At 41.4% G+C, this 15,931-nt stretch overlaps 1 protein-coding gene across 2 annotated transcripts in view; it reads left to right on the top strand.

Annotated features, from left to right (window-relative positions):
- The window catches only part of LOC138543670 (probable methylcrotonoyl-CoA carboxylase beta chain, mitochondrial), a 1,097,318-nt gene extending 1,082,575 nt beyond the window's left edge, over positions 1-14,743 (top strand). The window contains exon 12 of one of the 2 annotated variants that reach the window (XM_069641931.1): positions 13,656-14,743. In XM_069641931.1, the coding sequence (XP_069498032.1) occupies positions 13,656-13,736 (81 nt within the window). In that variant the 3' untranslated portion in view covers positions 13,737-14,743. The remainder of the gene's footprint in view (positions 1-13,655) is intronic. The other variant, XM_069641932.1, reaches the window with a different exon arrangement.
- Positions 14,744-15,931: the final 1,188 nt, after the last annotated feature.

The following is a 15,931-nucleotide window of genomic DNA, read 5'->3' as shown; positions in this document are numbered from 1 at the left end:
GAGTCCTATAATTGGAACATCTTTGAAGTGAGATTTTGGTTGTTTTAAGCGCACTTAAACATACAATGCTGTCATATTGAATATACTATCTTAGGTTTTGATCTTGCATGTTTTAAATGTTCTTCAGCTGGTTATACTGATTGATCAGCTTCAGGTTACGCAGTCTGTCAAAAGGCATGGCATATGAAAGTCACTTTTTGTATTAGTGTCTTAAGGGTTACCTTTTCACAACTCCAAGTGTACAAATCTGATTCATTTTGTTCTTCCAGATTGTTAGCTGATTTTGTGCTCCTAGCATTAAGACTCTTGCCTTGACTATGTTCAATTGATTGAGATAACCACATGAGGTAGGACTAATAAGAATACGTTTGATTGTAATGGAATACATCTTTGTGAAAAACACTATTTGTAATGTTATCTGGATATCATGATCTTTCTTTACTGTTGTAGAATGAATTTTGGAGAATTGAAACTCTGTTATGCGGCCGATCAGCTGGCGCCTGTGTAATAAGGATTCCTTTTTACAGCGCTTTCGTTTTATGCCACGATCCAAAATGTCACCCGGACGTGTCCATCATGCACTGACTTCATCACGCGTGCATGCCCGGGACCGCCCGTCATCTGGAAATAAATAAGCAACAGACGTTAGGCGCTTCGCGTTGCTATTGCCTTGAATTGCGGTATGCTAGTGTTGCTCTTCAACCTGCCCGTACCTGCTGCTTTCCTTGTGTTGTTCTTTCCTGGTTCCCCGCGTCTTTGTGCTTCCTTTCTGGTTGTGCTTGGCCCAATCTCACGGCTCTGCCTCTTCTCTGTTTCTGGTGGTTCCTGGTCTCCTTGATATTATTTCACACTTCCTTACCTCTCGCTGAATTCTTTCGCCTTTATTTCTTGTTACTCTTCCTTTTTCCAAGCATTGCTCGGCTGGAGCTCTCGTTCTGTGCTGTACCTGAGGCTTGCGGGACATTTTCCAATCACTGACCTTGGAATCCAGCCTATTCGCCTCATACACACGTCCCTGTTCCTCCTGCTTGTACAGTCGCTAGCCTTCTTCCACTTCCTTGAAGGCTTTCCCTGGATTTGTGCTTCCTGGACTCTCTTCTCTTCAACTTGTTTCCCCCCCAACCCCTCAAGGTTTTCTTTCCCTGGGACCTGGCTCTCGGGGCAGCCGCAGTGCTTACCTTTTCTCAACAATCAGGTTGCACAGTGGCTACCTGGAAGGACAGGCCTTACCTCTTCACAACGAAGGATTCCAGAAGCAAAGAGGGTAAGGACTGATCCTGACACTCTCATACAAAGTTTGCTGCTCCTGACGAAGGGATATTGTCCCGAAAACGGGTTGAGTTTGAAAATTAAACTATTTTTTTACAACGCTCTGATAGAAATCTTACCCTAAAATCTTTTTGTTTTGTTTACTAATTTGTATTGATCATATTGATACACAAACCAATTTACAACATGAATATTAACTAACATTTTGCAAATATTAAAAAGTTTGAGATGAATAAAATATTATCAATACAATAATAATAATAATAAATTAAGATAAAAAGAACAATATAGACCAACAGGGTAGACAGACCAGACAAAACGGCATACGAGAGGGTATCCAGTGATATGGTTGGCAAAAAAGAGCAGTTTTTACAATCACAGCAAAAACGCTGTGGTGTGACCTGGTCAAAGTGTTTCCAATATATCACACAAGGAGATCGGGGGTGTCCCCCACACCTCTTGTGCGGTACAATGCGTCCAGGAGTTGCGGGGTGTCCCCGGCATTCATTACATGGATTGTAGGGGCCACATCACAGCCTTTTTGGCACAATTCTTTTTTAAACAGCCATTTCACAGTGACTTTATTACATGGAACCTACAAGAGGATGGAAGGGAAGGAAGGGTAATTTCATGAATAGCAACAAAGCAATGCAGCAATTAGAATGGTTGAGATACTGAATAAATATATCCCATTTCTTAATGAATTTATGAAGGCAGTTAGAGGTGAAAGCATAACATTGTTCAACATGTTGAATAGAGCAAATAAAGTTCCACAAAGAATATATTATAATTTATCTTTGGTCCGGGACTTGATCTCTTTGCTGAGGACTTCTAAGGTTTGGATTTTGTATCCCTTGGGGCGTACTTTTCTGAATGTTACCCTGGGCTTAAGGTTAGTCTCCTTTCTTTTATATAAGTTTAAGGAAGATTATTTATGTAGGATTTAGGTCTTCTGTGCCTTAATTCGGTTGTTCACTTTTTTTGTATTAACCTTTTCAGTTTTTCTGGCTCCCTCCTGGCCTCGCAGCGATCACCGCTTTTCAACTCTTGGGAAACACGTTCACTGGTTCTGCCTGGAACCATCTCTCGATGTTAGATTCATTCTTTCTTTTTCCAATATGGGCCAGTTTGTCTTTGCGACTCTTCTTTATTGTTGGTCCTGGCACTAGATATAGACTTGACTGTCCATTTGTTGGGCGCTTCTCATCCACTCACCTACGGAGCTTCGCGTTCAGCAAGGGATGGCAGTCTGTGCGCAATTGTCAGACCTGGCGGTCGGCCCACTACATGTCATTCCACCACCCCTACACCGTCCTGCTTCTACACTGCCGGCACCCTGCCGACTGGCCAAATGCTTCTCGGGCGTCTTACAGTCAATCTGCTCAGTTCCTTTACACTGTTATACTGCAGGCTCACTCTCATGACATCTGACTTCACACTGTTGGAACGCTAAGGCGTGGAACTGATTCGTCCTTCGTTCAGTTCCCTCTCAACCTCCATCGTCCATCTTCTGCTTCTACCGCTACTGCTCTCGATGTCTTGCCAACATGCAAGACGGCTTCTGTAGCTTCTGTGACTTCTACTGCTGCCATCCTGCTGACCTGCAAGACATTCCCAATTGTTCCCTTGAAGCACACCTCTAGCTTCAGCTTCTACTACTTGACTCTCCGGTCGTTTCTTACTTCTCTGTCGTCCTTTCTCACTGTTTGCTTTATATATCCAGGTCCTTTCTGGCTCAGCCTCAGCCCAATTGTCAACACTTGATTGAATTGCCCTTGTGCTTTCCGGTTGTGTTCTTGAATTTTTCGTCATCCCAGTACCTGTTGTCGGAGAATGTCCAAACTAGTACAGTAGCACATAGTTTCGGAATTAGTAATATTTTTGAAGGCTTGGGGGATGTGATTGTTATAAGGTTGGGATGCGACAAGGGTTTTTCCCAGTGTTGCGTCCTTGTTCCCAGGAGGGGGATTTCCCTCCCATGAGGTCCTCCCTCATGTTGCCACACGATAGCCCCATATGCACTCCTAAGGGAACAAGATTCCAGGTTAAATTGTCTAGGTCTATAGTCCTGAGATCCCACAAGGGTGTCAAGAATATAGATTGAATCAAACTCTTCATATAATGAAATTAAATTGTCACATTCGCTACCCTAGTGGAGGGAGCAAGTCGATATGTAACACAGTGTATGTCAAATAAACGTATGTCTGTCAACTTAGATTTCCCAAGAAACCATCCTTAGAACCAAGTTTAAATTTTTATTCCAAAAAACAACATAAACAATATCTTTCAACTCACAGTATACAAAATTCACATATATCTGGCATATCTACTTTGCCCATTGCTCATCAAAACATAATGTTGCACCATATAGGTGTCACTTTGTCAGGTAAAAAGTCTTGACTGAACTTGAATCTTGACATAAATACAGCAAAGCAAAACTTTTTTTTCCCATCAATGTAGAAAAGTTCCATAACTTTTTATTTTTTATTTTTTTTTATTTTCATTTAGTTTATACAAACTTTTGAAAAAGAAAGAACAAAATCCTTTATACTTCCTACCTAATGCATACATAAATACTGTTCTACCTAATAAGAAGTCTTTAACTTTACATTGCTATATACTCTCGCATAACCACAAGTCTCTTATTATAGCTTCATTTGCATCCTGTCGTTCACTTGTTGCATCTGGGTGGCTGCTCCTGGGATTCTTCGACTCTATCTATCATTTTTTCTAGCTGTCGGAGAAACAAAGCAAGTGCTAGGGACAATTTTTTGTGAGTACTGCAGTGCAGACGTATCCACCAGTCTTCAGTACTATATGTTGCAACCAGATTTCTTTCTTGAAGCAAGTATTTGGATCGCACGTCTTTGAGCCCGATGCAATTCAATACCATGTGTTTCAGAGATTCGGTGTCGGCTTGGCAAAACCGACATCTCACATCTTTGCCTGCCCAATTTCTTCTGTTACTGAGAACATCTCGTGTTTCATACAAGTTCAATCTGAATCTCAGGGTTTATAGTCATAATGTAGAAAAAAAAATGTAGAAAACAATAATGTCAAAAACCTATACATATAATGAAAAGAGTCAATTTTTAGAAAAAAAAAATTCGGAAAAAAATGTCAATTAGCACTATCAATAAATAAACAAGAGTATCATTTACTAGGGAGGTCCCCCCCAACCCCACTCACCCAACACCCCCCAGCCACCCCCCCACCACCCTCATACTCAACACATTTTAATTATATATATATATTTATTTTTTCGAACATTCGACATTGTTTTTCGACATTGTTTTCTAAAAAGAAATTCGACATTTTGACTTTCTACATTATTGCATTCTACATTATGACTGACCACCGAATCTCAGATAGTACCTCCTTAGAATTTTGCACGGAAACAATTCCATGTATTGGAGTGTCTGGTTCACACCCTTTGCTTCAAATGGGCTGTTATCCATGCATTTATGAGCACTTCTTTTTTCTATTGTCTTAATCCAATCGTGCTCAAAAAGTTTCTTCTTTACCACATTTGGGTTGTTTATCAACAATTTGACATCAGCCCCTACATCTTGCAGGATTTTCTTGCAGTTCACTCTCCGTTGTTGAAGAATCGGCTGTATCCGCGCTGATTCTTGTTCAACCAATAACTCATATTGCGGACCTGCAGGTTCTATTGTTTTGCCATATAGTGAGAGCATGTTCCATGTGATTCTAGCGTTCATGGTCACCGCTCCTATTTCGTACAGGGCACGTGCCGTTGGAGAACTTACTGGAATTTGTAAGATCTTTTTCCAGAACATGCCCTCACAGCGAGACCTAATTTCACATGAGCAACCAAACATACTTTCTACTCCAAAGATTAGTGCTGGGACAACCTTGCTCTTGTAAAAGTTTATCACTGGTCTATACGAGAATTTCCCGTATTTGTTGTGCACTACCAGCGCTTGTGACATAAGGTCAAATTAATGTAAACTCCCAGGTATCTGCTGCTTTGCACCTTTTTCAGTTCTTCATTTCCCAGTGTCCAGCGAAATTTTAGTTTTTTCAAGGAAGCTCCTTTTAGATTCTCAAGGATTAGGATCTCTGATTTGGCCATATTAACTTCTAGGCCCATCTTCACTGTGTAGGCTTTTAGGGCAGAGAGTTTCCTTTGCAGATCTATCAGTGTGAGATCTAATAACACTATATCGTCTGCATATAGGAGCCAGCTAATTTGAGTACCATTCAAGGTGGGGTGTGCTTCTTACGCCCTCAAACGCTTTTCCCACTTCGGAGATATAAAAGTTAAACAGTGTTGCACCCAACGGGCACCCTTGCTTTATTCCACGGGCAGATGGAATTGCCTTTGAATGATGGCCTTGGTTGTCTAGCCGGATCTTCTCTGTAGTTTGGGAGTACAGCTCCTTTATCGCCAATATGAGACTAGTGGGGCATCCTCGCGTTTTCAAATTCAGCCAGAGGGTTTCCCGATCCACTCTGTCAAAGGCGTGTGCGAGATTGATTAGTGCTAAATAAACCTTCTGGCCTGAACGGATCGCCTCCATTTTTAATAGATTAATTAGCAGAAGATTTAGGCTGCACCCTTCTCCCTTTACAAAGCCTGTTTGTCTGATATCAATTGCTTTGCTTGTTTTCAACCACGCTGACAGCTTCTGTAATAGCAGAGTGGCGAAGATTTTCCCGACCACATCTAGCAGCGCTATTGGCCTGTAGTTAGTTGGTTCCGTTCGACATCCTTTTTTGAAAATAGGTACAATTATGCCCTCTTTCCATGTCAATGGTATACGAGCTTCCTGTGTAATATTTCTGAATAGTGTCTCGCAGAATTCGGTCCATTCTTCTATATTTTCTTTAATGCATCTGATTAGATAGACCGTACGGACCCGCAGCACGCGAGGCACTACATTTTTTGATACACTCCTTGATATCCTCATGCTCAAAGGACAAGTCCAAAGGTTGGATCGTAGGGAACTCAGGAGAAACGGTCGCCATTTATTTTTCAAACAAGCAAGTATAGTGGGTTTCCATAACCAACATAAAGTAAATCTGATGACTGGTGTTCACAACATCCACACGCAATCATATGGGAAGGCCTTGATGGTTCAATTATAAATTGTCCGAAGTAGCACCATAGGGTTTAATCTGTTGCCATTGCGTTTCGGATTTTAACATAGTCCATCTTCAGGGCTGGTATTGCTATTGATTTCTACAGAACAACATATTCTTAATGTGGGTTCCTAAGGGATTGTGAAAAGAAAGACTCACTGTAATCTCAAAAATGTATACTCTTCTAAGTCTCAAGGAAATAGGAGTAAATGGCACGAACCTTCCCTCCGTACCAAAAAGCTTCACGTAGAAGTAAACCGTACTCAAGTGTAGTCACTCGCTGAAGCACCGTGCAATATCATGCCAGTCAGTGGGAAACCAGGGCCCCTGGAATGTGGAAGGGTAAAGAGAATTTTATTGCAAGAGAGCTAATGGGCACTCTCCCTAATTATGTGCTGTTACATAGCGTGTATCCATGTTAGTGAAGTTTACACAAGGATTATTGGTGCAGGTGTTCAGTCATAGCCTCGAGCCATGCTAGAGACACCACTCATATATTGCTATTAAGCTAATCTATTGTCACACATATACGCCGTGAATGTGGCACATGTAATCAATTACAATCCGAATAAATGAATTAAATATATTGCCAGTCGTAAACTGCAGTGTAGAAGCGTATGTGGTTCTCAACGACGGGAAGCAGACCTCAAACGATGATTGCTCTCGCCAGGGGCCGGGACACACCGCCGTAGTGTTCTGAAGTGGCCGAGTGACATATTCGGCGGCCGTATAAAGGCCCTAATATCAGATCATAAAAAACACATAGTTTTGCTAAACACGTATAAAGACCCTAATATCAGATCATAAAAAACACATAGTTTTGCTAAACACGGCTCGCGCAATGAGCTTGAGACTCACCTCGCCCAAGGAGACGCTGAGGACATCGTCGCGAAAGCGCAGTGCGAGGTCTCCGTTGTTGTAATGGTATCCATGGAAACACGGTGCATGCGCACCGGTTCCATGTGTCACAATATTAGTGTGGGACATTCACGACTAGATGTGTGAATGTCCGTGTCACAATCAAAGGGGATGCGTTGGGGGATCAGTAAGTTCTAATAAGGGAAAGAATCTATAAAACATCAGTCATAGATGCCAGTAGATTGGTATTCTCAAAAGGGACATGAGGGTAGTGCAGAAAAAAATCTGCTCTGACCCCCATGGTCCCTGTGCTTTATACATTTGTGTAGGTGCTCCTTATAAACCACAGCGGGGTAGACAAGTCCACTAAATCTGTGGGCTGACATGGGGTGAGTGCAAATGAATTCTGCTCTCGCCCCCATGTCGACAAGAATACCCGTGAGCAGAATACATATACGACCTCGTTCTCTGTCAATACGTGGTGGAGGAGGCATGCAGATCAAGTCTGCACCTGCCTCCATACCATGTAGAGGTAATCTAAGATCAAAGTATGTTATTAGTCCTAAAACTCAATCTGATGGAATCGGAAGGAGTTTGAGGCAGAAATAGGTTCAAGTGCCAGTTAGGAATAGTCAATGTACATGTGTACAGTCCGATCAAATGCTCATGGTGCCCTCACAGTGCGCAGTACAGAGGTGGATTACAGAATGTCAAGTGGCAGAGTGGGGTGCCCACTTCTACGTGTATTCCCTCATTCAATCATCAATTAATCTTACATAATTGGAACCAACAATTTGATCATATACTCGTGACAGCATAAGCACAAGGCTCGAACCCTCCCTGCCGTTGTTGGACCACGCACGGGTGCGGGTTACAAGACGTTCCCACTCTAGACATATTAAACATATCTCGGGCTCGCCAATTGTTCAGTGCATCTACATCATATCAAGAAGATCACCATCTGTTACTGGGAACAGTTTTCAATGTTTTACACAAAACACATCAAATGGAACTCCTTGTTCATGCCCCTGGGCCTGAGACAGTCTAGTAAATCGATCCATAGGATTTCCATTTGCTGGAGCTTCCTAACTAGATCCCCACGACGGGGCCCAAGTTTAACTTGTTCTAGTATCACACATTTTAATTGTGCCACAGTGTGCCTGCCTTCTGCAAAATGCATGGCCACTGGGGATTTTTGACTCATTGTGCGGATGTTTGATTTATGTTCTGTCCAACGTGTCTTCACTTTCCTTGTGGTCATACCGACATAAAAGAAGCCACACAGGCATTTCAGACCATAGATTACATTCTATGCATCACAGGTACATGAGTGTTTTAACCAGATCGGTTTACCTGAATGGGGATGTCTAATGGTGTTGCCCTTTATTTATTATATTATAGTGCTGGCAATTCTGGCAGGGTATCGTACCCTTGAATGTTGTGGTACTTTTTTTCGGGGTAAGTATTTCCGGTTTAACCAGACTGTTGCGTAGCGCTTTATGATTCCTATATGCAAACGTTGGTGTCTGTGGGAAAAGTTGTTATAATTTAGGATCCATTTGCAGGATCTGCCAGTGTTTCTGGATAATCCTCTTTATTCTTCTGCTTTGCATTGAATGTGTGATCACATACACTAGTGTTTCCCTGCTTTTGGGTGGCTTTGGTGTCAGTAAGGTTTCTCTTTGTATGTTACTAACTCTTTATTTCACACGGGTGATCAGAGCGCTGTCATAGCATCTTTCTCTGAATTTCTTTTGCAGTAGGGTGGACTGTCGTGTGTATTCCATTGGTTCTGAGATGTTGTGTCTATAACGGAGAAACTGGCTTATTGGAACACTATCCGGGTTCTCTTGGGGTGAAAACTCGTGGCTACAAGTAAACTATTTCTGTCTGTGGCTTTTGTGAAGATCCGTGTTTCTAGTTTGTGTTCCTTCACATAGACTTCAACGTCCAGGAAATGGATACTGCATTTACTAGTTGTGGTGAATTTTATTCTTGTATGTATTTGGTCCATCATTCCAAAGAACTCACTCAGTTCTTCCTCCGGGCCAGTCCAGATCTCAAATATATCGTCAATGTAGCGAGTGTATAATGACAGATGTCTCGTCCATCTTGGAAATGTTAGTATGTGTTCGTATTGCCGGAAGTACATGAATATATTGACGTAGCAGGGGGCCATAGCTGCCCCCATGCTGGCTCCTGAGGTTTGCAGGAAGAACCTGTCTCCAAATTTAAAGAAGTTGTTCATTATAACTAGCTTGCATAAGGTAAGGACAAAGACACGGTCACTTTTGCAATCTTCTGATCTTAGCAACAACCACTCTACAGCTTCTAAACCTGATTCGTGGGTTATGTTTGTGTAGAGTGACGTGACATCCATAGTGAACAGAATATCTTGTCCATCCACAAATTGAGCGTCTTGGAGTTTTTTTTTAGATAAGCCATTGTGTCTTTTAGGTATGTGTCCGTGTCTTGTATCAACCGTTGCAGGATTTTATCCAGGTAGTGTGCCAAAGGCTCAAGGATACTTTTGGTGGCAGCGATGATGGGGCACCCCGGTGGTTTCAGTAGTCTCTTGTGAATTTTTGGTAGTATATATAGGACAGGCATTGTCGGGTGTTTGTTTTCCAAGAATTTGTGAGTTTTCTCTGTTATCACCTTCCTGCTTTCAGCTTCATCAAGTGTTTCCTGGATCAATGTCATCACCTGTCTCGTTGGATCAAACTTTATATGTTTCCCTATCGAACATTGTCGCTCTATTCCTTCAATATAGTCGTGTTTGTCCATTAGGACTAGGGCACCGCCTTTGTCTGCGGCCTTAAAGATAATCGTATCATTATCCAACAGGTTATTGAGGGTTTGTCGCTCACGTGTCGTAAAGTTACCGTAGCCCTTGCTCTTAAATTGTAATTTCTTCAGATCTTGGAGTATGTATGGTTTTCTCAAAGGTTGATAAAATGTGATTCTGGACTGGAGGATTAAACAAGCTCTTGGGGTTAAGTTACAACAAATTCCGACGTTTCCTCTTGTTCTTGATCCTCATCAAGGCCCTCGAAGATCAATTTAATCTTCCCTCATTTTACCACCCCTAGGTGGGCTCTTGGTTAGCAGCCTCACCACTCTAGCCTCATGGAAAGGTATTCCCTTTTGGGAGAGAAATGATATCATCTGAAGGATCTTTACACAACCCACACATATCCCTCCTCACACCCGACATGTCACTAGGCTTCACCATCAACCTTCACCTATCCATCAAACAGCACATAGCTGACATCACCAAAAGGTGAAACCTGCAGCTACCCCTCCTATGCATGAGCTCCATCCTTCCCCCCTGACGATTTCTGTACAGCACTGCAGGCACATGCTCTTTCCCAACCAGTATATGGAAATGCAATCCTCACTGGACTACACCTACCCCCTCCAAGCCATACAGAGCAAAGCAGCAAAACTCATTCTACACCTACACTAACATTCCCACATCACCCCAGCTCCCTGGAGCCCCTACCATCCCACATGCGTACCGCACCTTCCATCATACCTTTACACAAAAGGCTCACAATATTCTTGTTCCTGTTCACCTAATCCAGCCAGACCACTTCCCAAACTATTCTTTGTCTATCCTAATATTCCCATCCTGTTCTGAAAACATATTAACTTCCTTTTCACTGCTTCCCTTAGAACTTTGTAATGTGCTCAAAGACCTTCTGGGTAGGACCAGTGCTGTATACAAGTTTAAATAGAAAAACATTAATAAATAAGAGATGAACAGAATAAGGGAAACCAGTAGAGGAAAGAAGGAGAGTGTGTAAAGGAGATGGCAGAAAGAAAAGAGAATGGAGATGACAAGGTGGTGTGAAGTGGGAGAAAAAGAGAAGAGGCAGGATGAAGAAACTATGGAGAGGAAATGACAACATCTAGTACCTCGTCCATAACTGATGAAGAGAACTAAGATTATTATGAAAGACCTTGGAGGCTGAAAGGCGACTATAATTACTATCACCAGGAGGAGAAAGCAGACTACACCCTATTGTCTAGACAACTGCCTATTTCCATATGCCTGACCCTTGTCAGAAGATCTAGGGATACCAGGTAGGAGAGTCCAGGAGGACATTGGCCTCAACCAAGGAACACCCAAGACAAACTATAAATCCCAGAGACTAAGTGACTGTGTAGGCTGCATTCAAAGCGGTTTTGAGCTTGGGAATAGAGGGATGTATTTGTGAATTTAGTCTGGAGAGACGTGAAGAGCACAGGGAACACATCTTTCACCGCCTGTCATCTTTAACCCCATCCCTGTCACCTCGACACCCCCACATCCAAAACTTAGATTTGCAATTTATGAATGACTGTCCCCGCCAACCAGCCTTTCGTTGCACTGTTTTCTGCAGTCACAAATTCTTCTTTATTTCTTCTTTGGACCTTCCACCCCAAAAGACTGCCCACTAAATCCTTCTAGTGTTTGCAGTTCTCATGTCCCTTTTTTGATGACTTTTACAGGATCTACTCTGAGCTTCCAGTGAAAATGTTTCAGATTGCTGTATATGTAGAACTTTTCTCTCTCAATAGCTTCAGCAAGAAGCACTCTAACTGCAGCTGCACAGCCATGTTACTACACTTGTGAACCTATGCGTCATCTACCTTCATATTACTATATCTGGCCCATAAATCCCATAATTGCGCTCTGCCCAGGTACCTATCCAAAGTATTTCCCTCCTGTTATTCAGACTTTGAATTTCCAGCCTCTCAAACATTGCTAGTCATCTAATAAAAGAGATACTGATGTTTTGGTGGTAGAACCCTATGTCTGCAAAACTTGCATCTGTGGAGCCCTCTCCCAATTTGTCTGCCTTAATCCCAACCAATTTAGCACACCAGTCTGGTTAGCCTATATTTCCTGAGGCACAGGAACCTTGCTCAAACCTTGACTCTATCACAAACTCAATTTGTACAGCTTGTGCAGCAGATCAAGCTCCCACCTCATGGTTTGCAGAATGCTGTATGTGTCCATACCTCCTACATTTTCGTACTCTTCCAACACCCAACTATATTTCTGGGTGCTGTTCTGGCAAACCAAGGATTGCCTTTTTCATATTAAAAAAAGGTGTTTATATCACAAGTAATTAAGGAGAAGACAGTTTCCTATGTTTTCTTTGTTACATCTGTATTTTAAGGCCTGTCGGTTAATGCTCACATAATTATATACCCAATCTGTCCTCAGGATAATCTTTCTATTGTTTTTCAAAATTCACAAGGAACATCCAGTTTTTTGTTTTTTTGTTGTTGCTTCAGTATAGAACATTTTTTCGGAGCTCTGCTGAATTTCGTGCCACCTTTCAAAAGTTTTTCTTTCATGGCGGATTGGTGGCGAGGCTGCTCTCTCGCTCCCTACACGTTGGGCTGTCCAACCCTTGAAAGCTCTAATTAGCTCCTCCAAACAACTGATCAGTGATACTTGGTGTGCTCTATGCTTATATTTTAAATAATTGTGTTGCCTTTTCACATTGCCCTGAATTTCTGCTTGGCTGATGAAAGCCAAACATAAGAAAATAAATGTTGTAATTTTAGAAAATTCAAGTTCTCATATCAATTCTTTTCTGCAAATATACTTTGGTTTAGGAGTACTTTTGCCCCCAAATACACCTTTCCATTGATCTGTTATAGTTTCTGAAAAACTTCAAATTTAGTTGTTCTCCTAAGTGTTTCCCAGTTAAATCTTGGAAAAATGGTGCTGTATGTCAAAAGCGATCTATCTCTGTTTTGTTTGGTGGTGAAAGTTCTGTTTTTTATTTTGTATTTTTTTTATACTCATTTGTTTCATCTCCAAATCACTGCATTTCTTACTTACATTTGTGAGAATTGTGGTTTTTTGCAGTGTACAGTTGTTCAATGTGTGAGAAAACATTGACATGTGCCTGAATTCATCAAAGGCTCCTTGTGACTTTTAGAAATCGCTGCAGGTTGCATGTGCCACAAACCTTCTCATATTTGAGTTAGTTGGGCATTTTTCAGACCTTAACAGAATTAAACATAGTTTATAAGTGCAATCAGAAGCTCGGTAGATAATATTTCACTGAAGAGGTAAGTGGTCATTTAAAAAAAAAAGAAAATGTCAGTTAGAAATTATACATTTTAAAATAATATTCATAGAGATTTGCACATTCTTTTTACTTTTGGCTGCCCTTATTGTGTGTTTCTGACAACTAATTTGTGTACATCTATGTAAAACAAAACAGTAGCTGAAAATATGGCATTTATTGCACACAATGTAAAATTCCTGGCTCCCTATGCCTCTTGCATGCATGTAATGCCTATGTAAAATCCTGTAAGGAGCTGCTACGGCCAAAGAAAAAGCTAAATCTTTTCTAATCTTCATATTAAAACTGTTTAGAAAATATTAACATGTTTTTTGTATTTCTTCCTAGGTAATAGCCCAGTGTTTGAGAATTATTAAACAGAAGAATCAGTCCTCCGTTGCTCAAGGATATCCAGTGATGAGAATGTAATTTAAAATTGTGTTTGTATGAAGGCTGATTATTCGATTATAAATCACTGTTTGGATTTGCTGGAAAATAGTGTGAATGAACATCCTCCTACCTCACTATATCGAATATGTACTTTCAGTTCAAAATACAATCCTAATATATTAGCAATGTTGACTGACATTTTGGGATGTGTATGTGACTAGGTTGCAATAATGGCTTTCTATTGTTCAATGTAATTGGTCTTTCAAAATGCATGTATTTCAGAGGTTACTTTACCAACAGGTAACCATAGTTTCAAGATTTCTCAATTATTTTAATGAGGGGATCATTACATTTTTGCCAATACTGTTACAACCCTTCAAGTCAATAATACGAGATGTTTTGCACATCTCCATTGGAGATTCTGTTGATGGACGAATGTCAGAATCATCGCCCACATACATTTGTATGTTTTAGAAAAGACCATTTGCGTTTTTGTAACATTTATTAAATGTAATGTTACAATTAATGTCAATTAAGATAATATATGAAGTATTCCACCTCTACAGGCATCCATGGCAGCACAGCACACTTTTTCCATGTGGTTGTTTCTGCAGCTTTGAGCTGGTCATGACTGTGGCCCCTTGGTTGGTCAGCAGAAAGACTGTAGTAAAAACAAAACAGAATTCTTTTTAAATCAATTTTTTAAAATCAATGTAGGTTTGTGTGTGGAGTATTTAGATCTACTTCACTGTACAAAAGGTTTTATTCCTAAAGTAATGGAGTTTTATATAAATGCTATCTGTGTCATCAAGATGCAGTACAATAAAAGTGGATGCTTGCTAAATACAGTCCAGGATCAGTGATATTTTGCCATTTATCTTTTTATATTTCACAAGAAGGATATGCATTTTCATGAACTTGGCCCTCACGTTGAATTGGTGGATGTTCCAGTTTGCAACTCTTCTATATGTTAAGAAAGAGAGCTCTTGGTTGTTTTGTTTATGCTGGAATCAAATGATAATAAAAATGTTTTATCAAAAAAAGAATGGGAGCTCTTACTCCATATGCCTTTTAAATTGAAGTGTTGGCAGAGGCCATTCTGGTATTTCTGCTCTGCAACCTCAACCAAGTGCTTACTACTGTGGATAATTAAACATAACAAACTTTAGACCATTACATTGAGTTGTCAAGGAAGACGGATAGGATTGTCGACCTTGATATCAGAAATGCAAGTCAAGGTTATGAATGAGCACTAGGCAGGAGGTATGCGGCCAACCAGGTTGCTCGCTATGCAGCAGAATCCTGAGATTTAAGCCTGCATTCTGAGGAAGCTGCTTGTTGCTCTGGCTTCCCCCTTTCACCACTGCCATTCAAATATAAATTGGCCTCTCCTGTCTACTCTGCCACACTTCGGCCCAACCAGCATTTCCACAATTGTTCACATTTTTTATACGATAAAGGGGCTCTCCTTAAAGGTCTGTTTGCCATTTCCTTGCTACCCGTCTTGTTTGACGTTTTTTTCTTCAGCTGAGAAAATGCTGTCTGCACCCCACAACATTTTTTGGCATTGTTACCCAAATGCAATGAAAAGGACAAACACATTTGATTTGGTTTAGGATGCCATATCAGCATATCAGTCTGTCATGTTCTAAAGATTACGGTGCAGTGCAAAAATGCAGAAAATCTGCTACACTAAATGCAAAGCCAAACAATTGCTCTTTTTCCACACACCTGGATGTGTATGTGTATGTATGGATGTGAGGGACTCAAACTGCCTCATCCCGAGTTTGACGGTAAGCCTTAAATGCGGCATTAACGCTATTACTGCTGCATTTAAGGGGCCGCCAAATTACGGGCTTGCCAGGTTTACCCCCAGCTCTCATCTGGGGGCAAATCTGCTGCAAGTTTGCCGATTTTTGGTGCTATTACCGCCGGCGGTAAAACCACTGGCGGTAATAGCACCAAACATTCCCCATTGGGCCCAATGGGGAAGGGGAAATTCCCGAATGGGCCCAATGGGGAATGGGGACTTGCCGTTCCGCCAAACCCGTGATCCAGCGCTAATAGCGCCGGGGGATGGCGGTAGGGCTAATAGCCCGGCGGTAATACCGCTGGGGTTTGCGCCCAACTCGTGATGAGGCCCAAAGTGTAAATATAGCTGGAAAGCAATGGAGCACTGTACATAGGAGTTATCCCTAGAGCATTAAAAGTGGGGCACATGAGGTAGCAGAGGG

This window comes from Ambystoma mexicanum, chromosome 1q (assembly GCF_040938575.1).
Source record: "Ambystoma mexicanum isolate Mex_15411 chromosome 1q, UKY_AmexF1_1, whole genome shotgun sequence".
Classification (NCBI taxonomy): domain Eukaryota; kingdom Metazoa; phylum Chordata; class Amphibia; order Caudata; family Ambystomatidae; genus Ambystoma; species Ambystoma mexicanum.
Note: the sequence above shows the minus strand (reverse complement) of the source record. Positions and strands in the feature narration are given on the sequence as shown.